The 26,795-nt window shown below is 49.5% G+C and overlaps 1 protein-coding gene across 4 annotated transcripts in view; it reads right to left on the bottom strand.

Moving 5' to 3' along the window:
• Positions 1-7,996: 7,996 nt before the first annotated feature.
• Positions 7,997-26,795, bottom strand: part of LATS2 (large tumor suppressor kinase 2) — a 71,284-nt gene continuing 52,485 nt past the window's right edge. For all 4 annotated transcript variants that reach the window (XM_075562839.1, XM_075562838.1, XM_075562837.1 and 1 more), the window contains exons 3-8: positions 20,044-20,176; positions 16,986-18,454; positions 14,818-15,400; positions 13,415-13,597; positions 12,517-12,623; positions 7,997-10,497 (exon numbers count right to left, since the gene is read on the bottom strand). In XM_075562839.1, the coding sequence (XP_075418954.1) occupies positions 10,015-10,497; positions 12,517-12,623; positions 13,415-13,597; positions 14,818-15,400; positions 16,986-18,454; positions 20,044-20,176 (2,958 nt within the window). In that variant the 3' untranslated portion in view covers positions 7,997-10,014. The remainder of the gene's footprint in view (positions 10,498-12,516; positions 12,624-13,414; positions 13,598-14,817; positions 15,401-16,985; positions 18,455-20,043; positions 20,177-26,795) is intronic.

Genomic DNA, 26,795 nt, shown 5'->3' with positions numbered 1-26,795 from the left:
AGATCAACAAGGAAACAGAGGACCTGCAGGTGACGGGGCCAGCCTCCTGTCCACTCTTCAACTGCAGGGCATCACCTGTGAGGTTTCACTGGGACAGAGCAGGGCTCTGCCCTGGCACTGCTCTGGCTTTTATTCCAGGCTCCTTTGGGCATTTACTCCTGAGGATCATTACTTGCATAGCATCATGTGAGGCCCTGGATGGTGGCCGCAGTGACTCAGGGAGAAAGCAGATGAGTGTAAGCCTTAGCCTTTGCTCTAAAATGGACCCCAAATGTGGGTACATCCCGTGCACTTGACACTGGGCATCCAAGGGGGAAAGACCATTGAACACAGGCACATTGTTTCCATGGAGCTTAGATCTAGACAGGAAAATCTAGAACCGAAACGTGTCTAAAGGAAAACCAAGAGTTACTTTGTGACCTTAAAGTAGGCACAGGTTTCTTAAGCGGAATACAGAAAAAACTAACCATAAAGGAAAGAATTCAGCTCCTTAAAAGGAAAAGCCTCTGAGTTTATCAGAGCCATTCGGAAAATGGCAGGGGGCAGTCTCAACACGCACACACATATCTGTCAACGGAATTGTATCCCATTAGCATGCTGGTAACCCAACATCTTGAATGCTCTGTCTTAGCCATGGATGATCTCATGTCATAATTTCCCATTATGGAAGGCGGAGGCTTAGCTCTTTAAAGCCCCCGGTGCTCACCACGAGGAGCTCTATTGTTTCCATGTTGGGCTCACTGTGGAGTCAGCAGTTTGAACCTCCAGCTGTTCCACAGGTCAAAGATGGGGTCCTCTACTTCCCGTAAAGAGTTACAGTCTTGGAAACTCTGTGGGGGCAGTTCTACCCTGTCATATAGGGTTGCTATGAGTCGACCTCAATTGTAATGGCAGCGAGTTTGGTTTTTTGGTTAGTGTTCACTACATATGCATGCCCTTCCTGTCCTTCCATCTTCCCGGCAAAGGGCAGAATTCAGTGAAATCAAAATGTTGTGTTTTCTTATCACTGTCGTTGTTAACTGGCGTCAAGTTGGTTCCACGTCATAGAGACTCCATGTTCCACAGAATGAAGTGCCGCGCAGCCCTGGCCACTCTCCCTCACTGTTGTTCTTAGGTTTGAGCTCAGTGTTGTAGCCACTCGGTCCACGCATCTCTTCAGAGTCATCTTCTCTTTTGCCACCCTTCCTCTTTACCAGCACGCTGTTCTTGTCCAGGGACCCGTCTCTCCGGAGAATGTGTGCACAGTAAATGAGTTGAAGTCTCAGCAGCCTCACTTCTAAGGAGCACTCTGACTATACTTCGCCCAAGACACGGTTTTGTTTGTCTTTGTGGAAGTCCATGGAACATTCAGTATTCTTCACTAACACCATAATTCAAACCCATCAAGTCTTCCTTAGCTTTCCTGATTCCGTGTCTAACTTTCACATGCATCTGAGGCAATGGAGAACACCATGGCTTGGGTCAGGCGCACCTTAGTCCTCGAAGTAACATCCTTCCTTTTCAATAAAGTCTTCTTATACAACAGATTTACCCGATACAATGTGTAATTTGATCGCCTTATTGCCACAATCAATGCGACCAATGATCATTGATTGTGGATCCAAGTAAGATGAAATCCTTGCCAATGTCAATCTTTTCTCCACTTATTATGACGGTGCGAATACTATTCTTAAATGAGCTATATAGTAAACTACTCACTTTGACTTCTGTATAACCTCTAAATTTCCCCAGAATTAATCTTGTCTTTTTTGGTTTTTGTTTTAATTTTTTTTGTTTTGTTTTCTTTTTCACTTGCTTGATTTTCTATGCACTTATTCCAAATCCAAGTGAATTCTCATATCATGGAGTACTACAGCAATAAAAAGATTGTCTGATTAATACATACAACAATCTGGGTGAATCTACAGAGAATGATGTTGAGCAAAAAAACCCTCAGGTGACATACAGTGTATGATCCTGTTTCTGGAACATTCTTGAAGTGACCCATCTATAGAAATGGAGAACAGGACTCTCAGTGAGGCATACCTGAGCTAAAACTCCATTGATAACTTGACCTCCATAAGCCCCCACTCTGACTGGTGGGCCTTCAAAACACTTTGGGTCTCCTGGAACTAGTGTCAGTAATCCCCGAAAAGTTTGATTATCTCCTTTCCCCCAGTGAACAGTCACTCTTGTGAAAGGCCGCAGGTCCCTTTGGGGAAGGCTAGAAGAAAGACTAACAGTATAGACCTTGGTGATGTAACAGGGTCCGTCTTCAAAGGGACCCGACCTCCCCCTCATTCAAGGGGTTGTGGGTCTGTAAACTAGCTCAGGTCTGGGAATTGCTTGATCATGACTGTCTGTTCTGCTGTTCACCTGTCTACCATTATTCTACCTGTATAGATCACGTAAATATTCAGTAGGTTTCCCATCTATTTGATTCCTAGGGACCCCGTGGCTAAGTAGCCAATGCCATAATTCCACACGAGACAGGTTGCTTTGATTATTATTGAAAACTTGTTGTCTATTATAACCACGCCCACCCTGTCTCTGTTGATTCAGTGCTGACACCTGCCCTCTACCACCACGGGGACCAATCAGCCCCATTGTGGGCAAATGTCGGAGTTCGCTTAGGGCAGTGCCCACTGTTAATCCTGGTGCACATAAAATAGCAATTACAGTAGTCTTAAGAGATGCTGGGGCCCACTTCACAAACTTGTTCCTTATCATTGTGGTAAAGGGTACGTCCTCAGGACACCCCCTTTTTGGGTCTATGGGAATATCCTGAGAGATCCATTCCAACATACCAATTTCTCTAAGCTTTTGGATGCCTTCCTCTACAGTGTACCAAGGTAGGCCAGGTACTTCAAGTTGGTCTAATCTAAGCCATCTGGCAGTCCATGCTTCAGCGAACCAACCAAATAAAAATTAGATCCTCTTAGCCTCTCTTGCAGAGGCATTGAAAGAAGAGTCTGTGCTTAGGGGTCCCATTTCCAGAAACTCAGACCGGTCTAATACTACATTTCATGCACTGTGGATACTGATCCCACACCCTTAGTAACCATTCCCAGGGATATTCCCCAGGCTTCTGCTTGTACGTATTTGAAAAGTCAAGCAGATTTTTATGAGAATATAGCGCGCTTCTTCTTGGGTAATCATCTCAACCTCACCTTTAGGAGCTTTCTGAGACTTAATTTTAGTGACAGGTCTAGCGGAAATAATGGGTGGTGAGGGTGTTTCCTGGGTGCTCTCAGCAACATCTTGTGAGGCATCTTCCTCAGGTAATGCTGCTGATGCAGCCCCACCTGGCATATCAACTTGAATAGTTTGGCTAATCTGCTCAGGTATGGAATTAATACTTTCAGCTGGGAGGGGTGGATCGATTGATTGGGGTGGGCCAATTGTTTCCAGGGGCTCAATACCCTCCTCTTCTGGATCATCAGCCCATATATTCTCATCCCATGTTTCAGGGTCCCAACTCTTCCAAATTAATGCCCTCACGTTGGTATCAGACACTGCTCTAGATCTGCAATTCAGCTGCTGTCGTAATTCAGCCACTCGCATAATGAGACTCTGGACCTGGTTCTCAGCAATGTCAGCTCTTTCACTAGAGGAGAGAAGGCTCTCCTTTGTAGCACAGATGGAAGTTTTCAAATCCGTTAGTCTGCACCTGAGGCACGCTTCTGAGGCTCTGAGATCATCCCTCTCCTTAATTACACTTTCCATTGTAAGAAGGACCAACCAACCAGCTTCCCTATACTTGTCATCCTTACAAAACTCCTGGAAAATATCAAACATACGATCCCTCAGAGCCTCTCCTTTACCAGCACCTCATCTATCGGGGGTGCTACTGTAGGTACTAGCTTTGCTATTTTACACCATGGATTAGGAAAAGCAGCAGACTTATCCATGCTTTGGGGTGTTGAAGTAGCATTATTACTGCTGTTTAAACTAATCAGACTGGAGAGCCAATATTTATGATTTTATTTCTCTAGAAGCACTCCTGGTACCAAAATGTGTTAGACAGGGTTCTCTAGAGAGACAAAACCAGATTGTTAATAATTATAGATATTTATACAGATAGATATATAACATAAGAAATAAACAGTTAATATAAAGCAGTACAAATGGCTCAGTGCAACTCACTCCCATGAGACAGCTAGTACTCTGGCAGTCCTTCAAGTCTTGAGGGCTGCCAGGTCGTCCTCTGTAGAGCAATTCAGGCTATCTGGGCACAGGCAGCAAACAGCAAGGCAGGTCACCAACAGTCAGCCAGATGACAGGGTCCTCAGCTCAAGAGATGTAAATTCCAATTGTGTGGTGAAGCAGGTCTTGAAGGAATCTCAAATTAGAGCGACACAGTCCACGGGTTAGGTGTCCCACAGGTAGTGTAGTTTGCAAATTGAGGCACAGAAAAAGCAAGGCAGCCACACACTGGTCCGATGATCAAAGAGCAAGAGACAAGAAAAGCAAGGCTCGCGGAGCCATTTATCTCTCTGCTCTTCAGTTAATCCCACATGTGTTTATCGGTCAGGTTGGCACAAGAAACTAACGACCTCATCCTACATGGGATTTCGGGAGCTATAAATCTTTATAGGAACAGAGAGCCTCATCTTTCTCCTTGGAGGGTTTGAACCATCGATCTTAGTTAGCAGTCAGTGCGGACCTTGACTGTTAACTGCAAGACCCTTGACTAAGACCCTGTTTAGACTTTCAGCCTCCAGACCCCTGAGCAAACAACGTTCTATTTTACGTCTGACATTTGTGTTGGAGCAGCACTGGGGAATGAAGACACTCTCCTGAGACAGGCAGATGGAGGCAGCCAACGCCTTCTGCCTTGATTTTTCTCTCAACAGCCTCAGCCTGGGGACTAAGGTATCCGCAGTGGATTGGAGGAAGCATGCGCCCATCAACACTGTCTTGTTCTGAGAAGAAGAACCAGCAATTCGAGTGACCTGTTCAGAGAGGCTGTGGAATGTACGAACCTAGTCGAATTAATGTAGCCACCCAGGCGAACCTTCTCTCCTTAAAAAGGCCACGTGAGCTGCGCTGCTTCGGGGGAGACAAGATTGACCCAGGACACGGGAGACACAAGCCCGGGATGGTGGGAAGGTTTCCAGATTGCTTAAGGCAAAAATGCAAATCAGAAGGAACCCTCAACAGACTAACTGAACTGTTCTCTACCGAAGGAAGTACACCAGAGGCAATCGGAAGAAATTCAGAAGAAACGAACCCGCCAGGCAGTCACTGTCCAGGGGTCGTCCGGGTGCATCTCTTGCTGGTATAATGGCCAAGAGGAGTCAGAAGCCTGAAGTTAGAAAGGATTGATGAGAGCAGGCTCTCTGGGCTGCCAAGGAAGCAAAACAGGCAAAGCCAGCTACTAAAACGCAGCCCTGGCAGCGCCCAAGCTCAAGATTGTGAACATTTCTGCTCCTGGTTGGTGGATACGCTAAGGTGGCAGATGAGACTTTCAAATAAAGATGCAACCATAACTCCAAAACAAACAAACAAAACCACATGAATTTTCCTTTCCGTGTCCAGTAGTAATGTTTTCTCCCTTTAGGTGAATAGCTCATTTTGACCATTAAAATCGACTTCTGGAAATGGAAAATTCCCTAGCAAGAGAAAAAAAAAAACAACTTCATTGTTGGATTAGTTAACAATGCTCACATAGTACTGCTTGTAAGAATGAATTTAATAGCAATTAGTTTTTTGGGTTGATGATGAATATTTCCAGTGGGGGGTGGGGAGCTGGAGTTAGTTAAGCACTTCCTGATGATTCTAACTTGGCTAATACACCAGAGGAAGTAGAATGAATTCCATTCCCCAAATTTGCAACTGAAAAAGTTTAGCTCCTAGGAGCTTCAGCGGAAATGCACCCTGCTGGCTGTGATTTTTTCCTCTTCATGAATTGCATTTCGATTTAGGACAGGACACAAACCATGCAAGTGTGAAGAATGACACTTGGAAGGAATGTAATGAGCTCTTTCTTCCAGCACCGGGACTTCAGCCCCATCCAACAATGATCACCAATATGTTGAAGCCACGCCTGGCTGTGCTCTTGTGATGCTCTGAATAGTCATCTCCTATGGAATCTGTCAACAACACTGAAGGGCTCTCTGTTCTCAGTAATCTGTAATCTGGCCATGAGCCCAACGAAACAGGTTACTTGGGCTGGGCAGGAAGAGAAGATAAATGGAAATCGTTTGAGAGTCTCTAAGGCAGGCCTCAAAACAATGAGAAAAACTATGGTCATTATTTCAGAAAAAACTCACTGCCATGCAGCCAGTTCAACTCACAGGGACTCAAGGGACAGCAGGGAAGACAAAGCATGATCATGAACTAGACAAAGAGTCAGAGTCCACTCCAGTACAAAGGGCTGAAGGACAAGGATAGCCTTTTGAGAACTAAGGTGCACCGGACCCAAGCCATGGTATTGCCAGTGGCCTCACATGTATGTGAATGTTGGAATAAGGAAGACCCAAGGAGGATTGATACATTTGAATGACCGTGGTGGAGAATACTGGAAGCACCATGGAGGGGGAACATTCACTAGAATTGATGGTGGTTACACAACTCATTTTAAAAGTGATTTAACCACGGGGGTCGGGGTGGTGGTGGAGAACATGTTTTAAAATTGATTGTGGCAATAATGATCGTACAACTCTTCTTGATACGATTGAACTGTTGAATTGTGTGATATGTGGCCAATAAAATTGTTTGGGGAGCGGGGAAAGTACCGTGACTACCAGAAAATCCCACAGTTCTATATTGGAAGTACAACCGGAACACTTCTTAGAACTGGAGTTGGAAGACAGCTGTGATAACCCTTTCAATGCAGAGTGAATCGAGATGCCTTTGGCAGTGACTCAGTACCACTTAGGCCAGTACAGGTTTCATTTTGTTCTGCTTCCAGCTAATTGCATATGCTTTATGGCCAGGCTCCAGTTATACCAAGGTTCCAATTGATGAGTCAAAAGCATTGGGTTATATAATTTGAATGGTTATCCAATTAAAAAATGATTTCATATATGCATTATTTGAGTAAAAATACTCAAATATTGGCATAATTTTGACAGGTTAAGGCTCTGACTTTACATTATTTTTACACTTCATGGCAGTGGGTTTGGTTTTTTACACTAGTAAATTGTTACACTTTCAAGGATGGTGGAAGACAAGAAACACGCGAATCGGAGAACCAGGACTTGAGCACAGCCTAGCAAGCAAATTCAGCACTGGCCATGTCTCTGTCCCGGCCGTGTTGACTGGGTGAAAGACCCAGATGACCGTGGACTTCTGCTGGCCGAGAGAAGTCAAGCTGCTGTTTAATAGCAAGCAATGAGCCTGCTGGCTTTCGGCCAGGGACCCAAGAAACATGACTTCATCTCTCAATGTTGTTCCTGGCAAACTCGGCTTTGAGAAATGCCCAAGGGTAGAGCACTCGAGGCTGAATTCTTGACGTGCATCACAAAAACATTTGGACGGTTTGCCAATGTTTCTGAAAGTTACAAACACCTTCTGATCTAGTCAATTCCACCTCGAGGAATCCATCTGGCCGATGCACAATATGATGTTTGTAGGAGATTATTCATTCTGACTTTTCTTCTAATCGCAAACCATCAGAAACAAGTGAGGTAGTCATCATGGGACCGAAAGGATGATGAGGCAGCTTCACAATGGAATATTATACAGTTGTGATAAAGGAGGAAGAATTTCTTGATGTGATGACTACACAGATGGTCAAGGTACATTACATGAAGATAAAATACAGACAAACAAGAAGAGTCTCCCACTTGTATAAAAGGGAAAATTATATATCTATATATGTAGGTCCTGTTTTTTACACAAATGTGTGTGTTACAGCTTGGTTGGTTTCAACTGTACGTCCCCTTGTGAATTAGTCACTCACAACCCTGGGGATATGCGAATCCCTGAAGAGCTGGAAGGTGTCCTAACGTGCTGATAAAAATAACGAACTTCTGCAAAGCCCAACAAAACATGACACCAACGACAGGACTTGGATTCAAAATTTTAATAATAAATTGTGCTGATAAGCTTTTCGAAGGCAATGATATATCAATAAATAATAGTTAAACGGAGTTCCTGAGAAAGAACCTACCACATGAAAATGCATCAGAGTGTTGTAAAGAACAAGATGGCATTGCGATAAAATAGCGAGAATACTGACAGTCACAGCACCAGCACAGCGGACTGCAGAGCATGCCATTCGCACAGATGTAAACAAGTACACAGGGATTCTCTCTTTTTGTGTTGTTTAGACATTGATACATTTATAAATGTTGTTGCCTAGATATATACTAAATAATGGATACATGAAAAAAATTCAACGAAAAATATGTGGAATAATACAATGAGAAACATGATGCATCAATTTTTTAAAGCAAGAAAGAATTAATTTTTTTTACTCAAATAAGAACTCTTTTTAAATAGGATTCATACTAATTGGAAATAAGAAATAGTTTGTGTGGTTGTCTATGCATTTTATAGATATATATCTGTGTATATATATAAATACATATATATATATATATATATACATACACACACCTATTTTTCTAAGAAAATACCTATGGCTTCATCATTTTTCATATTCCAATGTCTCCTTGAATAATCCTCGATTTTTAAAATCAAGCCTGGAAAAAATATCTTGAAAAATAAAAGATAATACAAAAATTAAGATCTGACACGTCATAGCACATCCAAAAGAGGGAAATGGAAAAGAAAACTGTGAAAGAAGCCTAAGACAACTCATCTCCCTGTGGGAACACTGCCATTGCTTAAGACGCAATGCCCTAGTCGAGTCCTCAAGGCCACCACCCAGCCCTTTCAGGGCAGGCAGCCCGCTGGTGAAATGAGGCACTGTCTGCATCCCTGTGGACTCCAGTGATCCAGCTATCCCAAGACGACGCTGAATGGAGACATGGCCAGAGTTTCACAGTGAACTTAAACTGGGTCTGGGCATTGCTAAGTGAATCCCTTTTGATGTCTCTGATTTCAGGATGGGACAGATGCTTCAGTTCACTCCCCAAAGAACCAATTACACCCCCAGAGATGTGCGCGCACGCACACTTAAAAACACACACACACACACACAACCCCCCAAAAAATCACTTCTTAGTTACATGTGTGCATTTTTGTAGCAAAAAATATATATATGTATATGGGCTATCATCACAGCAAGGGAATCACCCACACAAGACATCAGTAACACACTGCCTACCACACCTCATCCAAAGATAACTCAGTAAAAACATCTTCACAGGACCTGCTGTGAATGGCAAGATACGGTATTTTTATACTAGAAAAACCCTGCTCAGGCGGCATCCTCCATGCACCAGACATCCGACAAAATCACCTTGCTCACACTTTCTATGGAACTATAATATACACACACAAAAAAATAAAAACCCAACCAAACCAAACAAAAAACCCTAAACAACAACAACAACCAAAAAGCAGCCTTTAACACTATATCACAATTTTGAAATGTGGGAGAAGAAAAAAAAGAAAGAAAAGCAAAATCCATGGTTTGGTTATCAGTAACATCGGAGCAGAGTTATTTTTGTTTTGTTGTTGTTTTAACATTATTGCACAAGAGATTTTATCACATGTTCTTCTTCAGTTTTTCGGTCTTTTCCTAAAGGTGAGTTAAGTGCTACGGGAAATACGCACATGTAGAAAGTAACAGCAGCATGATTTGTCAAAGTTAATCCCTATAATTTCGTAAGAAACCAAAAATGGATAGAAGCAAAATAAGTGCTCTTTTACACTCTAATAAAGACAATTTTTGTTGTTGTTGTCATCTCTAAATCTTGTTTTAATGTGGTGAAGATCCTTGGACGCCAATCGGAAGTTGGGCTATTGTGAAGTTCTGCTAGACTCTAGGTTGGACGTTTGGGTTTGGTTGGTTCTTTGTGATGGAAGACCAGGAGTCACAGGTCATGTCAGTGGGCTGACTCACAACCTTCCCAGAAGGCATGTCCCGGGTCGAGGCTCCTGGGGACTGCAGAGCACCTATACATACACGGGCTGGCAGCCCTCTGCCTGGTCCCTGACCCCATTGACGCTCTCCGCCTGCGCGGCTTCTGCTTCTGAAGGTTTAGGGCATCGGAAGGGGTAGCCATTGTCATCAAAGAACCTTCGGAAGGTGAACTCATAGAAGGCGTGCTCAGGGTGTTTGTTGTTGGTGGAGGTGAGTGTGTCCCACGCCTTGGTGCTATCTCCACTGGCCTCGTCCCACGGGCTCTCCTCATCCACGGGGTCGAAGTTGGAGGTGTCCATGGGATGGCTGATTTGGGGCACATAAGGCGCGGGCTGCTTGCGGATGTCGCTGGAGAAGTCAATGGCACTGAAGAAGGGGTGGGCCTTGAGCTCGTTGGCCCCGGCCCTGCCCAGCCGGCTGTCAGCAGCACAGCACAGCCTGGTGATGAGGTCCTGGGCCTCGGCGCTCAGCTTGACCTGGGTGGGGATGTGGAGTGTGCTCTCCCAGTTTATCACCTGGAGGGGCAGAGAACAATACCTCAGTGGCCTGAATGGTTCTGAACTGCTAAGGGGTAATAAGGTAATGAGAGATCATCTAAGTTTCCTAATGGAAGAATACAATAGATTTGGAAGCAGCAGTTGTGAGATTTGAGCAGCTGGAGTAAGACACCCTATCCACCTGCACCAACAGAGGAAGGAGGAGTCAGGAAATATGTGGCTAATTGCCTCCTTCGCAATGAGACCAGAAGAACTGGATGGTGCCCAGCTACCATCACTAGACATTTTGATCAGTGATGCCATTGAAGAATCCTGATCAAAAGGGGAACACGCAGGACAAAATTTTACATTCTGAGAGACTCTAGACTTTCTGGAGCCCTGGCAGGTGGATAAACTCCTGAAACCACTGCTCTGTGAAAAAAATATCTTTGAACCTTAATGCAACAATATCCCTGAAATCATCTTAAAACCCAACAAGTTTTTGAGAATGATGATGGAGACAGATGTACAAATGTGCTCGACACATGGATGGATTGTGATAAGAGTTGTACAAACCCCCAATAAAATGATTAAAAAAAACACAAACAAACCAAATAAGAACTTAGCTTGAGTAGTTAAAGGTGTCTGCCTTCAGCATGATGCTCTTTAAAGAACTATCTATGTGGAATCAAACGGTCAGTAGCAACTTGAAAGATTAGACAGGACAGGAGCTGTGCGAGGCCGAGAATGTCCTTTGGTGAGGGAAGAACAATTTGGGAAAGGAGAGTGGGGATGGTTGCACGGCTCAAAGAACAGAATCAAAGCCACTGGAGGGTCACATAAAACCTGTCAAATTGGTGTCTGTTTGGTGCATGTAGCCCTGACAATGACATCCAAGTAAATAAAATTGAGAGAGAGAGAGAGAAAGAAACAAGCACTAGCACTGGAAGGGGGTTCTCAGGATGAAAAAAAGCCAGATACAGACAGCCAAAAAAAAATTGTAGAAACCTTCATTAATCAAAAATAACAAGATGTAAGACTACTATTTCTGGACATCTCTTCCCTTTAAGCCATAGGCACACCCCTGAAGGCAGGGTCTCCCCCTTCACAGCCCTCCCCTGAGAATCCGCGCCCTGTGACTGAGGCCACTGGAATACAGTGGGCGAGCTGCCCTCGAAGGACTCAAACCACGTTGATTTTCAAAGTTGTTTGAGTTTGGGAAACAAAAGGAAGTGGGAAGGGACAAGGTCAGGGCCATAGAGTGCACAAGGGAAGGCTTCCCAGGGCAGCCCTGCTAGCCTAGAAGAAGGGGAGGTACATGGTCATGATGGGAGAAAACAATTTCCTCAGTGCAACTTTCCTGGCCTTTTTGTCTTGAATGTAGTTTTCAATTTGCCTGAAACATCGTCTTAGCAAGGCCCTGTGATTGTGTTTCCTTTGAGAAAAGAGCGTATTAAGAGGATGCCTTGGGAACCCCAAGAGACAGGTACCACAACCTTGTAAGCTGACTTAGGAGACAGGTCTAAACACACTTCTCCGGGGGCACACCTGTGCAGGTGTGAATCGGAGCCTGGGTAGCACTGCTTCTCGACTTACCCTAATTGGTACCTAACACAAACGGGGTCTAACGCTCAAACATCTTCACGAATCAAAAGGAAGTAAAGTAAAATTTTAAACACAATGAATGGTAACAGTAAACTCCCAAACACCCAACTAACTGTCACCACGTCCATTCTAACTCCTTGTGACCCCACAGGACAGAGCAGAACTGCCCCCTGGGGACTTCTGAGAGGCTAACTCTTTATTATGAGAGTATGAAAGCCTCGTCTTTCTCCCCAGGAGCAACTGGTGGTTTCGAACTGCTGACCCTGCAGTTAGCAGTAGCAACAACACAGAGCCCACCACACTTTCGGGGCTTCATCAATGTGAACAGTTTTCAAATCCCATCAGATACAACCGACAGATTAAGAGGCCAGGCATTCACCAAGGAGGGGGCTCCTCAGAAAATCACTGTGCCTTTTCGGGCACCAGACTGACCAACACCTCCCTCTTGGTTACCTTCAGTTGGGTTTCTGTGGGGGTCGGTGCCAAAAAGGGAGGCTGTCCCACGAGCATTTCGAAGAGAATCACCCCAACACTCCACCAGTCACACAGCTGAGTGTACCCTGCAAGACAAGGTTCGCTCTATTACTCCCTCATCGTCAGGGTCAGACGGTGTGAGGACAGAAGGCGCGTTCGCTGGGAAAGCAGACATGCCCGCTGGTGGGAGCCAAGCGGCACGGAAATGGCCTCGCTGGGGGTGGAGACTGGAGGCCAGAATCCAGCTGTGAGCTCTGTTCTTGGAGGCGGGCCTGGGACCACTTTTTCCTGGCCTGATTTTATAGTCATTTGCTGTGGCGAGTTGGATGCAGCCAATTGTGGAGGCGCCTGCATGGGCCCACGGTCATTTAGGAAGAAGAGGGGGACAATGGAGTGGAGGGTGGGAGGACACTTTGGGGAAAGGAACACCTGGACAGACAGACGCTCCTGGTGCCAGGCCCTTGCTTGGAAAGCTCCTCCCAGCTGCAAGCAGCCGGGCCCCAGGCTCTGGCCTTGTGGCAGGGCCGATCCCCCGGGGATCGCAGGACAGGTTCTCTCTCTGCTTCTCGCCCGTGTCTGTCTGACCAGGCGCCTCCCTAGCAGTTGCCTTGCTCAGGTGGGAGCTGGCACAGATGCTGTGCCAGGCTAGCTCCCTCAGAGCCCTCCCATGCCCCTTGACCCCATCTGGTCTCGGCCCAGCCTGGCAGAGGCCGGCGGGGTCCGCAGAAACTCTTTGCTATGGAAATAACCGGTGCTGAGGCTCCAACAGTCCAACCACAGTATCTAAAATCCAGGAGGTGGGATGCTGGAGCCAGGGTGAGCCCCGGAGGCCAACTGGCTCCACGGGTCTGAGTTCAGAGCCGCCACGAGCACGTACCTTTGCGAAGGAGCACCTCGGGGGCGATGTAATTCGGGGTCCCCACCAGGGAGTGTGCCAGGCACCGCTGGTGCTGCTTCCGCGCCCTCTGCTCCAGGGTCTTCAGCCGGTCTCCGCAGCGACAGTTGGACACGTCATCCCAGAGGTCGCTGGGCTCCATGCTGTCATGTCGGACGTGGTTCCCTTGCACCCGGGAATCAGGGCCAGGGGGAGGAGAGGAGAGAGCGAACAGGAAGCTGTCAGTGTCGAGCAATGCAGCCCACCCACAGCCCAAGGCAGAGAGAGAACACCTCCCCGACAGTAAACACCTGCACTGGGTGGCTCAAAAGGAGGCCTCGGGGTGCTGAGCTGGTGGCTCAAAGGGTTGCGCTTCCCGCAGGGACACCATTCACCCACCTACCCCCCACCTGCCAGGCCAGTGCAGAAAGATCCAGGTGCCTGTTTAGCCTGTGTTTGGAGAAAAGCATGGGGATGGGGGGTGGGGGGTGGGGGCTTGGGCAGAAGACATAGGGACGACTTAGGAGGAGGTTAAAAAAAAATAGGAACAAGGCTGACGGAGATGCCACCAAATGGGAGTAAACAGTGTGAGGATTTCTTTGAGCCCCAAAGAATGGCATACAAGCAGCTATTTGCAGAATCTGAGCCACACAGGCGACAGCGACCAGCTGTTTGGGATGGTCCCAGACAGCAGAGCCACGGGAATGAGGTGAAACCAGACCCACAGAGAGCTGAGGGCTCCAGGGCAGGGAGGGAAAGTGAGGACCTGGGAACCTGCCTCAAGGGCAGGTGGAGGAACTTGGCTTTATTTTGTTTTTTGGGGGGGCTGTTTCCAACCGAACAGAGTGGTTCCCCAAGTGGGCCCTGTGACCACCCCGCACAGCCTCTCGCCTTACAGATTATGAAAAACAGACTCGCTGCCACTGATTTGATTCTAACTCACAGGGACCCGATCGCACAGAGCAGAAAGGCCCCGGCGGGTTTCCGAGGCTGCAAAGCGATACGCAAGTAGACATCCTCCTCCTCCTCCCCCCTGTGACTGCCGGTGACTTCAAACCGTGAAACCTCACGGTTAGTGGCCCAGCGTGTAACCACTGCGTCACCAGGGCATCCTAAGAATTAAGGGGTCTTAATTCCACAGAGAATTAAGTAACATCTCACACACATCACATTACACTTTCAGGGAAACTATAAAAACGACGGAATGAAAGCTCCAAATGCTCGCTTGGGCACAGCCAGGTCAGGGAAGTTTTGGCAGCTCCATCCCAAAGAGAGAGAGAGGTGGAGGGAGGGAGAGAGAGAGAGAGAGAGAGAGAGAGAGAGAGAGAGAGAGAGAGAGAGAGAGAGAGAGAGAGAGAGAGAGAGAGAGAGAGAATGAGAATGGGGGGCTCTGTGAGGGACAATACCTTTCTGGTAGTATTTGGAATTGTGAGTCCACCGGAAGCCCGTGCAGAGACCAAAGTCTGTCAGCTTGATGTGGCCGTCGAGGTCGATGAGGATGTTGTCTGGCTTGATGTCGCGGTGGATGAAGCCCATCCTGTGCACGCTCTCGATGGCCAGCGTCAGCTCTGCGATGTAGAAGCGGGCCAGCGGCTCGGGGAAGACCTCCATCCGGATCAGCAGGCTCATCATGTCCCCCCCCGGGATGTAGTCCATCACGAAGTACAGGCTGTCCTTGTCCTGGAAGGAGTAGTACAGCTTCACCACCCACTCGTTATCCGCCTCGGCCAGGATGTCCCTCTCCGCCTTGACGTGGGCCACCTGGTTCCGGTTCAGGACGTCCTTTTTCCTCAGTGTCTTCATGGCGTACAGCGCGTGGGTGTCCACCTTGCAGGTGAGGCACACCTCCCCGAAGGCGCCAATGCCCAGGGTTTTGATTTTCACGAACATGGACTTGTCCATCTTGGCCCTCTTCAGCCGGTTGTAGTTGGACTCTTTCTGGTAGAGGATCTTTCGCATCTGCTCCTGCTCGGCTTCGCAGAGGCCGGCCTGGGTGGGGGAGAACGAGGAGGAGGGGTCACGTTGGAGCAGCCCACGACAGATGCCAACTCAAACCAGACTCCAGCCGGCTCAGAGCGACCCTACCGGACAGGCTAGAACGGCCCCTGCGGGTTTCTGAGACTGTCAGTCTCCACGAGAGCAGGAAGACTCATCCTTGGAACGGCTGACCTTGAGGTTGGCGACCCAGTGAGTATGCCACCGGGGTTCTTCCGATGCCAGCTCCCAAATCCCACACCGAACTCATGACCATCGAGTCAACGCCCACTCGCAGTGGCCCGACAGGAAGGACAAGGCAGCGCTGCACCCGTGAGTGCGTGAGACTAACCATTCATGGGGCACAGAGCCCGATCTTTCTCCCTCAGAGTGGCTGGGGGATTTGAACTGTGGGCTTTTTGATCAGCAGCTCAATACGTAACCACTCCGCCACCAAGGCTCTTAGGATGCCAAGTAGGAGACCCCAGATTAACAGACAAATGTGGTCACAGGCCAGTGGGACCCTAGGACGACGTGCAAGAGGGCTGGTCCTGCGGTTTGGTTCCACGTGTGGACGTCCCTCTGGAACCCAAAGCCCGTGCAAAACCAGCTCTTGGCCGGGGTGACTTTCAGGCTCAAACAGGGAAGAAAGCAGAAAGACGAGATGAATAACGGAACACGAATCTCTCTGTGTGCGTGGCATAGGTTGCCAGGAACTATACAACCAGGGCTCGGTGGCCTACCCCCTAACCTGCAGGTTTTGGATCTGTCAGCTCCTGTAGCCTGGTGAGCCAGCAACCGCCTTCAGCCTGCAGCGGGACGCAGGAGCTGTTTCCTTGATGTGAACCCCTCTCCCCCTCAGCTATCTCTATCTATGTTGGCTCCGCTCGTTTTTTGTGTCTCCAGCGCAGGGTGCTTTTTCCTGCTCGTGAACACTTTTTCCACGGGGAAATTTGCAAAGAAAATTTCTGATGCGTGACGTGTTTGATGCTGAATGCACTTCGGGGTTGTCGTGTGTTCAGAAAGCTCTTCTTGTTGCCCCAATTTTTGCAAGCACGTGCACACACACACACCCCATCCCTTCAGCTACAGCACCACCCATATGGGGCCAATGACTCACAGCTGTAAAAGGCCTGCTTTCGAGAACCCAGTCTAAGACACACCCTAAAAATCAATTTGTTGATTCACTGGCCAAGCAAAAGACACCCACAAGGGGTGGGAAGGGCTCTCATCCTCACCAGCTGATGCTCCCGGTGGAGCCACGGTACAGGGGGAGACCAGGCACCTTTGTAACATCCCCAAGTCCCCATCAGAATCACACTGTCGCCCTGGGTGGTGGGTTTGTGGTACAGATACATGTAACCAAGAAAAACCAAGCCCGCTGATTCTGACTCCTGATGACACCGCTCCCCGCCCACGAACCACCCTGCACCCAGAGTTTCCGAGACTGTGAGAGCAGACAGCCTCCTCATTCTGCCCCAGAGAAGCTGGTAGGTTTGAACCTCTGACCTTGTAGGGCTACATCATGGAGACACAGCAAAGGGCTCCTGGTGGCTGGCCCCGTGCCCGGGTGAGGGGCGGGCAGGGAAGCAGCGCTCACCTTGGCCATCTCCTGCTCCAGCTGCAGCCTGCGGTTCACCTTCTGCTGGTAGGTCTTGATGACGTTCTCCACGTGCTGCTCCATGAAGAACTTGAAGGCGTAGGGCGAGTAGCTCTTGATGCGAGACTCCCTCTTCTCTTCGTCGCGGCTGGTTTTCCGCACGGGCACCGGGGAGGTCTGGATCTGCTTTTTGTCCTTGCCCGGTTTCTCAGCTTTGGCTGCCTTGGGCCCCTTGTCACTTCTGTTGCCGGGCTCGGCGGCCTGGCTGGTGCGGAGGCCCTGCTCCAGGCCCACGCAGAGCCCGTCCACGGCCGAGGGCTCGGCCTTGCCCTGCAGCAGCAGGTGCTTCGGGTACGGCGGGGGTGGGCAGCGCAGCTCCACCTCCAGCGGGTAGGGGCTCGGGCCCCCCAGGGCCAGCGGGGGCTCATCGTTGGGCTCCAGGCCCTCGGAGGCCGGGCTGGGCGCCTGCAGCCAGGCTGGGTGGGAGGGCCCCACGGCCGTCTGGGGCTCAGGCCTGAGCACCCTCACACTCTTGACGGGGTGCAGGATGTGGGCAGCTGTGACGGCCGTGACGGTATTGGGGGAGGGCAGGGCCGGCTCGGCTTTGCTGGGAGCACCTGTCCTGAGGGGCCCTCCCACCGACGGCTGGTGGCTGTTGAAGGAGCTGGTTCGGCTGGGGATGGAGCTGTCGGGCCGGAAGGCCACGTGCTGGCGGGGGGTTGCGTCCAGGCCAGCCTTCTGGAAGGAGTCTCGGCGGGACAGGGAGGAGGACGGCAGGCACATGTTGCCCTCAAACAGGTCCATGTTCAGACTGTTCCTCGAGGGTGCATGCAGACTCTGGGGCGGGCTGTCGCCAGCAAACACCTGGCCCCGGGAGCTCAGGGCATGCATCTGGTGGGCAGCGGGGCTGGCCTGCTTGTGGTGTGGGTAGGGCAGGTACAGCCCGGCCACCATGCCCGAGGCGGGGAAGGCGAGGCCGGCGCTGGGCTGGGTGGTGGCCTGGCCCTTGACAGGGTGGCTGGGGTACCCTGCTGCCTCGGGCGGGCCCTTGTTCTGGAAGGAGGGACTGCGCTGCAGACCGTACACCAGCGGCTCCCCCTGCACCAGCAGGTGGGGACGCCCATAGTGCGGACCCGTGGGGCTGTGGGGGCCTGGGAGCTGCAGGGCCGGGCCCCCCTGGCCCGCGACGGGGAAACTCAGCCCTGGGGCCTCCAGGCTGGCACAGTAGCCTTTGGGCGGGTGCTGGTGGACACTGGGCAGGCCGTGGGCACCAGGCCCCGCAGACCTCTGTCCGGAGAACACGTAGTCCATGTACTGGTGCGGCATATCTGTTAGCATGGCCGGTCCCTCGGCCCCGAAGCCTGGTCCCTCGTAGGCCACCCCGCTCATTGGATGGTAGGACGCAAAGGAGTCGCCTGTTCCTTCGAAACTCGGCCTTCGGGCCACGCTGGGCGGCACCAGGCCCTTTCCTGAGGAGAGGAGGGGAGAGGATCTTTAGGGAGATGTTGAGACCAGAACAGGGGTGGGTGGGGAGCTCATGCTGGAAGGGGGCTGGTGGGGGCACACATCTCTCTCTCTGCTATGCCCCTGACTAGAAATGACTCCCCCAGCCCCAGGAATCACAGCTAGACACACAAAGGGCAGCGTAGCAGGTAAGCTTTGCCAGGTGGGGTCTGCAGCTACCTGGCGCCAGGTGAACTCCATCTCCAGGCCCTCCCCCCACCGCCTGGGGGCTGGCTGCTAAATACCACCAACAAAACCCTAAAGCTCTGCTGCCCATCCAACTCCGAACGGCCCCAAGGGACTCCAAGGACCGGGTAGAACTGCCCCTGTAGAAATGACCCCAGTACTTAGATATGCCCCCCCCCCCTGAGACAGGGACCCCTCTTGGAGGAATGAGTGTATTTACATACCCCTCCGTAGGGGGTGGGGGTGGGAGCAGCCCTCAGTTTTGCAGGCCATTGAGTCAAAGGGTAATCGGAGGGCAAGTCACTCTTAGGAAACAAAAATCTCAAGGCCGGGAGCCAGTGTCTCCCCACAGAGCCTCCAAGCAGAACTACACACGACGCAGATGGTGTTTCCGCCGGACTCCCTAACCAGTTCCCTGGTGAACGCTGTGCTCTTCCATTTACATCCTCGGGCAACTCAGCCCCACTCGTTCCCAGTGCTCTCTGAGTCTGGGAAGCAAAGAGAAGTCCGAAGGGGCAAGAGCAGCGGTGTAAGGTGGATGGGGTAGGGTCCTCCAACAAAATCCTCATAGCGTGCCCTTGCTGCCCTCAAAGCACGCACAGTCGGGGTGGACAGCATCTCCTCAACAGAAATCTCCGGCCTTTTGCTCACCAAGTAGCTCTTCGTTGTCTTAAAGCATCCTAAGACGCCCGCGTGATTGCCCTGTGTCCTACAAGGAAAACCTAGCAAGTGACCCCTTGGGAACCTCCCAAACAGATGCCACAACCTTTGGGGCTGATCTCTCTCTGCCTTGAACTTAAGGGCCCAGAAGACCCCTCAGTATCTGTTGAAAAAAATTTGTTTAAGGCAACTGATGAGACTAAGACGATTGTATTATTGAGAAAACCTGTCTGCACCATCCAATGGTGGCAATGACGTGTTTAACCACATTTTGTTTGGCATAAAACCAAGTGTGTATGGAACGCTAGTGGTAATGTTTCCTGACTTACTCTGGTGTCTGGAATCTATGAAGGCAGTTTGTCTTTTCAAAGAGAAAATTTTAAAACAATAGCAACCCCCCCACACACACACACAACTTTTTAGTTTCCTCACTTTGTTGGATTGCCAAACACCCAGCGAGTCCCACTCCGGGGCTAAGTACCACTGGCTAGTTGGGATGGAGAGGGATGAGCAACCTGCTAAGTCCTCTCCCTGACCCACCACTGGCCAGGCTCCCTGACCCCGGGTCTCTCCTGCCAGCCCAGGTGTGGTTCAGGCTCGAGAACCTTTCCTGGGGGGATTGTGCCAGCACACTTTCCACTGACCCGCCGCTCTGTTCTTCCTCGCCCAGAGCCATGCCAGGATGGCCACCCCAGCCCATGGAGCTCACCTGGCGAGGTCTGCTTGATGATGCGCACGATCTGCTCGTTCCTGGGGTCCAGGTAGCCCATTTTACTGATGTACTCCAGTGCGGCCTCGATGCTCCGGCTGCCCGTCTGCTTGAGCGCGCGGACTGCCATCTCCTGTGGAAGAAGCCCGGGCACAGTCAGGCTGTCCTCAGAGAAAATCCAGTAGGCACTGCCTGACTGGCTGTGACAGTAACTTCTCCACGCCGGCTGGGGCCCTGCCCATCTTGAGCTACATGCAACAAGCTGCAGAGAAATCTCCAAGTTCATTAACACATGTCCAGCAGGTGAAACTCACAACTTGCTGCTGGCAAGTCGATGCCGACTCACAGTGACCCTATAGGACAGGTAGAATGGCCTCTGTGGGTTTTCAAGATGGGCTGCTAACTGCAAGGTCAGCAGTTTGAAACCACCAGCCATAGAGAGTTAAAGTCTTGGAAACTCTCAGGGACTGTTCTACTCTGTCCTATAGGGTGCTGTGAATTGGAATCGACTCCATAGTGGTATTTGTTTTAACTCTTTAAAGGAGTAGAAAGCCTCATCTTTCTCCTGCAGAGCAGCTGCTGGCTTTGAACTGCTGACCTTGTGGTTTGCAACCCAACATGTAACCACTACACCCAAGTGCTCAGCATGCCGACGGCAACAGCAAGAGGTGGGACTGTGAAGCTGAGCCGGGCAGCCTGTGTGATCTCTAGGAGCAATTCAGCAGAGGGTAGGCAAATGAGGAGGGTGGGCAGAGGGAAATGACTGTCCATGAAGCCAAACCAACTCACAGCCATGGATCAATTCCAACTCATAACAACCCTGTAGAACCGGGTTGAACTCATCTTCCTCCTGCCAGGCAGCCAGTGGCTTTGAATTGCTGACCTTGTGGTATGAAGCCCAATATGCAACTACTACGCCACCAGGGCTCCGTAGGAACCAGCCAGCGGGAACAAAAGTAAAGACAGGACAAAGGGATGGAGGGAGAATGGCTGCCTATTCCCATCAGGATTTACAGCCCCGGGAGCCCTACCCGGGGGTCGCTGTGAGCCAGAATGATCTGGAGGTCAGGGGTGGGTGCCCAGATACCAGTTAAAAACTCTTCAAAACTCAATGCGAGGGAGTATATTCCGACTCATAGCAATCCTATAGGACAGGGTCGAATTGTCCCTGCGGGTGTCGCAGAATGAACTCTTCATCGGAATAGAAAGCTCCATCTTTTTACTTCGGAGGGGCCAGCTGTTTCAAACTGCTGACCTTGTGTTGTGATTGGCAGCTTGGCACTTCGCCATGGTGCTACCAGAGTTCCCCCAGTAGGGTGGTGGGGAAAAGCGGACATGAGACACATCCTGAGGAGGAAGACGCATCTTGAGGAATAAAACCTCACAGAGAAAACCTGGGCTGGAACTCAAAAAGGCTGGCCGTCCTTCGTTCTAAGATGCCGGTGGGGGAAGGGGGTTCAGTGGGCTAGGCATTGGTCAGTCCAAACTCACCACCGCTCCACCGGAAAAAGAGGAGGGGGTTTGCTCCCATAAAGATTTACAGTCTTGATGAGCCAGTCAGGGTGCAGTATCGCGCCAATGAAACATACAACTTCCCCTTAGTTCTTTAATGCTTCTCTAGCCCCCCCCCCCACCCAACTATTGTGCGCCAATTCTACCTTACAAATCTGGCTAGACCAGAGGATATACACAGGTACAGATAAGAGCTGGAAACACAGGGAATCCAGGACAGATAAACCCATATCCAGGACCAATATTGAGAGTAGCGATACCATGAGGGAAAGGGGAAGGTGCGGGGAGAAAAGGGAAACTGATCACAATGATCTACATCTAACCCCCTCCCAGGGGGACGGACAATAGAAAAGTAGGTGAAGGGAGACATCGGTCAGTGTAAGACATGAAAAAAAATAATAATTTATAGATTATCAAGGGTTCATGAGTGAGGGAGGTAGCGGAAGTAGGGGGGAAATGAGAAGCTGATATCAAGGGCTCAAGTAGAAAGAAATGTTTTTAAAATGATGATGGCAAAAAATATACAAATGTGCTTGACACAATGGATGGCTGGATGGATTGTGATAACAGTTGTATGAGCCCCCAATAAAATGATTGAAGAAAAAAAAAAGATCTACAGTCTCGGAAACCCCAGGGGGAAGGTTCTACAGGGTTGTCACTGTGAGATGGACCGGACTCATAGGAGGGCAGTGGGTGGCACCTGGCTCCCAGCTGGGCCCCCAGGCTTAGTGACAGGGGGGGTGGGTACTGCCAGTTGGTAGAGGGAGGAAGGGACCAGGGGAGAGAGACTGGCCAGGGCAGGGCTGTGGGGGTGGGAGCTGTGTGTGAGAACAAGCCTGCCCGGGGAGAACAGGAAGCAACAGCTTAAGGGACAGATTGGAAAGCAGTGACAAGAATGGAGCTGCTTGGCAAAGCAGTACTTGGATGGGCGGAAAGGGCACATATTGACAATCTGGTCGAGCAGCGCAGGGAAGGGGCCAGCGTCTTCGGAGCCTCACCTGCTGAGGTCCTGCGAACCCCTCCTCCCTGCTGCACCACGGGGTTCGGTGATGAGATCATGTCTGGGAAGAATTCTTAGCATCCCGCATATTATCAGGGTCCCCTGGGAGCTCTGGCGCCCACCAAGGAATGCGCCCTGGAGCCGACCTGACCACAAGCTGAGCTCAGCTCACTGGCTCCCATCTGCTCCCTCCCAGGGGCTCACCAGCTCAATTCATCCCCAAACCCCAAACTCCCCACCACTGGGACCAGACAGGGCAGGGTAGGACCTGCCCTTGCGGGTTTCTGAGACCGTGTAACTCTTGACAGAAGCAGAGAGGCTGGTGGATTCAGACTCTGGACCTTGTGGTTAATAGTCTAACACTTGTCTCACTACGCCTCCAGGGCTCTTTATTCATCGGTCCCCGCCAAATGTAAAGTGAGTGCCCTGGTATCTCAGGGTGTCAGGCAATGGGAGGAAGAGGAGCCTGTCTGCTCAGAAACCCTACAGCAGCGGTTCTCAACCCCTTCGGCCTTTTCATAGAGGTCGCTGGAGACCATCGGAAAACACATATTTCCGATGGTCTTAGGAACCGGGACACGGCTCCTCTATCCGTCTCCAGGCCGGTCCGCCCACATGCACCTACACCCACATGCAAGTATCTGGCATGAAGACTGCTACCTATGCTACACCATGTTTCAAGACAAAATTTCATTAATTTGTCATTAGAAATAAATATTTCACAATATAGAATTACATATTGTTTTATGATGAATCGCTATGCTTTCATTATGTTAAATTTGTAACAATGAAAATGCATTCCGCATATCCGATATTACATGACAATTCATAACAGTAGCAAAATGACAGCAATGTAGTAGCAACAAAAACACTTTTATGGTTGGGGGTCACCACCACATGAGGCACTGTATTCAAGGGTCCTGGCATTAGGAAGGTTGAGAACCACTGCCCTATAGGGTCACTATGGGTCAGGATTGACTGGACACTGGACAGCAGGGGGGTTTCCTTGGGAGCAGGGCGGGAGCTAGTTTAAGGGCCAACTAAGAACCCGGATGGTCCAGTGGCTATGCCCTTGCCTGCAGACCCCAAACTCAGCACACTGAGCTCACAGCCACCCCACCCCCACCCTATACTAGGGTTTTTGAGATTGTCCTTCATTATGGGAGCGGACAGCCTCATTTTTCTTTCGCTGAGCAGCTGGTGGGTTCGAACTGCTGACTGGGCAGTCCCATCCCTCCTCTATCTGCAGACATCAAGGGGTTGGGACAGGCTCTGAGTGGGGGGCACCAAGCAGGAAGGGGAAGGAGAAGTCTGTGCGTTCCTGAGGATGGGTGGACATCGCTGTCCCCGCTGTGTTCCCGCCTCTGTTTCACGTTACCTCTCTGTTTTACATCGCTCCGCAGATCGCTCGACATTCTCCAGTCAATGCTAACAGTATTATTAAATGTGTAATGAGAATTCATGGTATAGGGAAAAAAAGCAACAAAAAAATCCAATGAGCAACAGCTGAGAGTACACATCTGGGAAATGATCAATGCCGAAAACTTGGCAGAAAGACTGACTTTTCTACCTAACACTTAAACCTGAACGACTTGACCTAAACTCAGATGGGATATACATTTGAGATGTCCCTGTGCTGGCGAACTTTGTTTTCTTCAGCTTCAACTTGAAAATGCTTATGAGCCATCAGAAAGGTATTTGCAACTAACGAATCATTTGGTCTAGTCTAATCCTATCATGCGTTCACTGTATGGTACCTATCTGTATCAGCAAGGCCATATTTTCCAACTACCGATCCTTCAATTCCAACTTCCATCCTCCAATCACCAGTGCATCCTGACTATGTGTCTGGTCAATTTCAGATAGAAGAAATTCATGAAAACCTTCAATTTCTTCATTTTCAGCAGCGAAATGGGCTTGGGCATAAATCTGATAAATAGTCACAGTAGGTCGTCTTCCGGGCGGCACGTGAACATCATTGTATCACCGACGGCAACGTACTCCTGGCTAGATTTTGAGATGTTCTTTTTGTCAATGAACCCCCTCCACTCCTCTTCAGTAAGCCACTTCCAGCACAGCAGACCATGGGATTGTCCAGCTCAAACGGCCACTTCAGCTCACTAACTCCAGTTTCCCTTGATTCACTCTTCATATACTACATGTTCTGATGATTGATTCACCACTACGGTGCTTCCAGGATGAGTGGTTACGTGTTGGGCTGTTAAGCCACCAGCTGCTTCTCGGAAGGAGACGGAGCGTTTTACTCCGGTGAAGAATGAGTCTCGGATTGTGATAAGACTTGTATGAGGCCCCAATAAAATGATTTTTTAAAAAAGAAACAAACAAAAAGAATTAGTCTCGGAACCCACAGGGTCAGTTCTACCCTCTTCTATAGGGTCACTCTGAGTCGCAATCGAATGGGAGCGAGTTTGGGTTTCTGAGTTACAAGTACTAAATTAGGTAATAGCGCATTTCAGTACTATGTAAGGAGCAGCTATTGGCAGTTCACAAAAGTATTTTCAGTGTCCCTTGTTAAAAAAATACACTTGTTGCTTTTTGTTTTTGCAGACTTGAAATTTAACATCTCCATGACATTTTATTTCTTGTCTCCACCATAATTACATAAAGAAAAGCAGTGAATTCCTTCCTCTAAGCCTCAAAAGACATCTCTATCCCATCCTTTCCAATTTTCCTCAGGATGCCAAAGAGGCCCCCCATCCTTTGTGTCCAAACCTGAGAGGGCGGGGCCACACTCCCCAAGGCTAAGGAAGAAGGCAGAGGGGAGGGGCCTGTCCTGATAGGTGCTCCATCCACAGGAAGTTGCTCAGGGTATGGGTGACTGACTGAATAACCCAGTTGAACTCCAACCTGGGATACCTAAGAGGAGGGAGCCGAATGGATGAATGGACTGAATGGACGGTACTGCTGCTGCACCCTAAGTGCTGCCCCCTGGTGTGTGGGAAGACCCAGATCAAGCAAAACCTGAGAGACTTGCCAACACACACCCTGGAAGGGAATTTAGCCTGGAAGGGAATTTAGGTCCACGGTGGGGTCGGCTGAGGTCTCTGTTGCAACTCCAGCACTATCTGCCACCTTCTGCCTCAATGGAATTCCCTTATCTCTCAGGAAACCCCTGAGAGCCGCAACCCCCTGCCTTACTCCACCACATTGACTCCGGCCTCCATGCCAAAGACCAGAAAATGCAACTGAGAGTCCACCAGGGTGAAAGCTGCACATCACCCTACTTGTTACCTGGTTCGCACCCTGAGCTGCCTGCACGCACGCTGCTTCTCTGCACTCGCTCTGCTGTGGGCCTGGCGGGCAAGCTGGCCCTGCTAGCTGGTCGGGATATAGGCTCCTCACTCTCCCTGGGCTGCACTGTCTTCATCACACATGGGTCTTCCCTGGGGAATCACTGTAGCAATTTGTGTCTCACAAATCCCAGGAAGGTGGCGGGGGGCGGGTGTGTGTGTGTGTTCATATTTTCTATACAGCTCAACGGCCTTACTGGCAACCAGCACAGGACTGAAAGCAATTTAAAGTCAATGAAAAATGATTATGTGTGAAGAAAGGAATTTCCTATGGCGATCCCTCCCCCTTCCTAGTAAGGAGGCATTTTTTTTTCAAGCATTAGCAAATCTATATCGCAACATTTTAAAACTCTAACTAGGAGTTTGGGCAGAAAAGCAAAAATATATAGAACTTTGGTCTTGTTGGATCTATGCAGGAACCTTTGTCCGTCTGTCCCTCAGTCTTTCGCACATGCACTGACCGTGTCCTGAGAAGAATCTTCAGACCTTAATCAGGTAAAATTTAGAGGATTAATGAGAACATTTAAGAACATTCAAATGGGGAGCCTTGAGTCCACAGAGTAAGTCCAAGTCCAGTAAGTTCAAGGTGGAATCTCCCAAAGCAATTATTTATGGAGCAAAATTCGGAAGTTACATCACAATAATTTCACTGGTTCTTCGTGAAGTAAGGGGATGAGAGACAGGACAGCCATCATTGGCTACATTTGCAAAGGCAGGCTAACCAGATAAATAAGACAAGCATGCGCTGGCTCAAATAATTACATACAGTGTTTACAATACCTATTTCCCAGAACAGGTTGTAAAAGTAACCTGCTTAGGTCACCTCATTTTCTAGAGACGTCTTATTAAAAAAAGGCTTTGGCGTCTATTGAACCAGAAAAAAAAAAAACACAAACAAAAAAGCCCTCACACATTTCCTTAATTACCCT

The sequence above is a fragment of the Tenrec ecaudatus genome, chromosome 11 (genome assembly GCF_050624435.1).
Source record: "Tenrec ecaudatus isolate mTenEca1 chromosome 11, mTenEca1.hap1, whole genome shotgun sequence".
NCBI lineage: Eukaryota > Metazoa > Chordata > Mammalia > Afrosoricida > Tenrecidae > Tenrec > Tenrec ecaudatus.
Note: the sequence above shows the minus strand (reverse complement) of the source record. Positions and strands in the feature narration are given on the sequence as shown.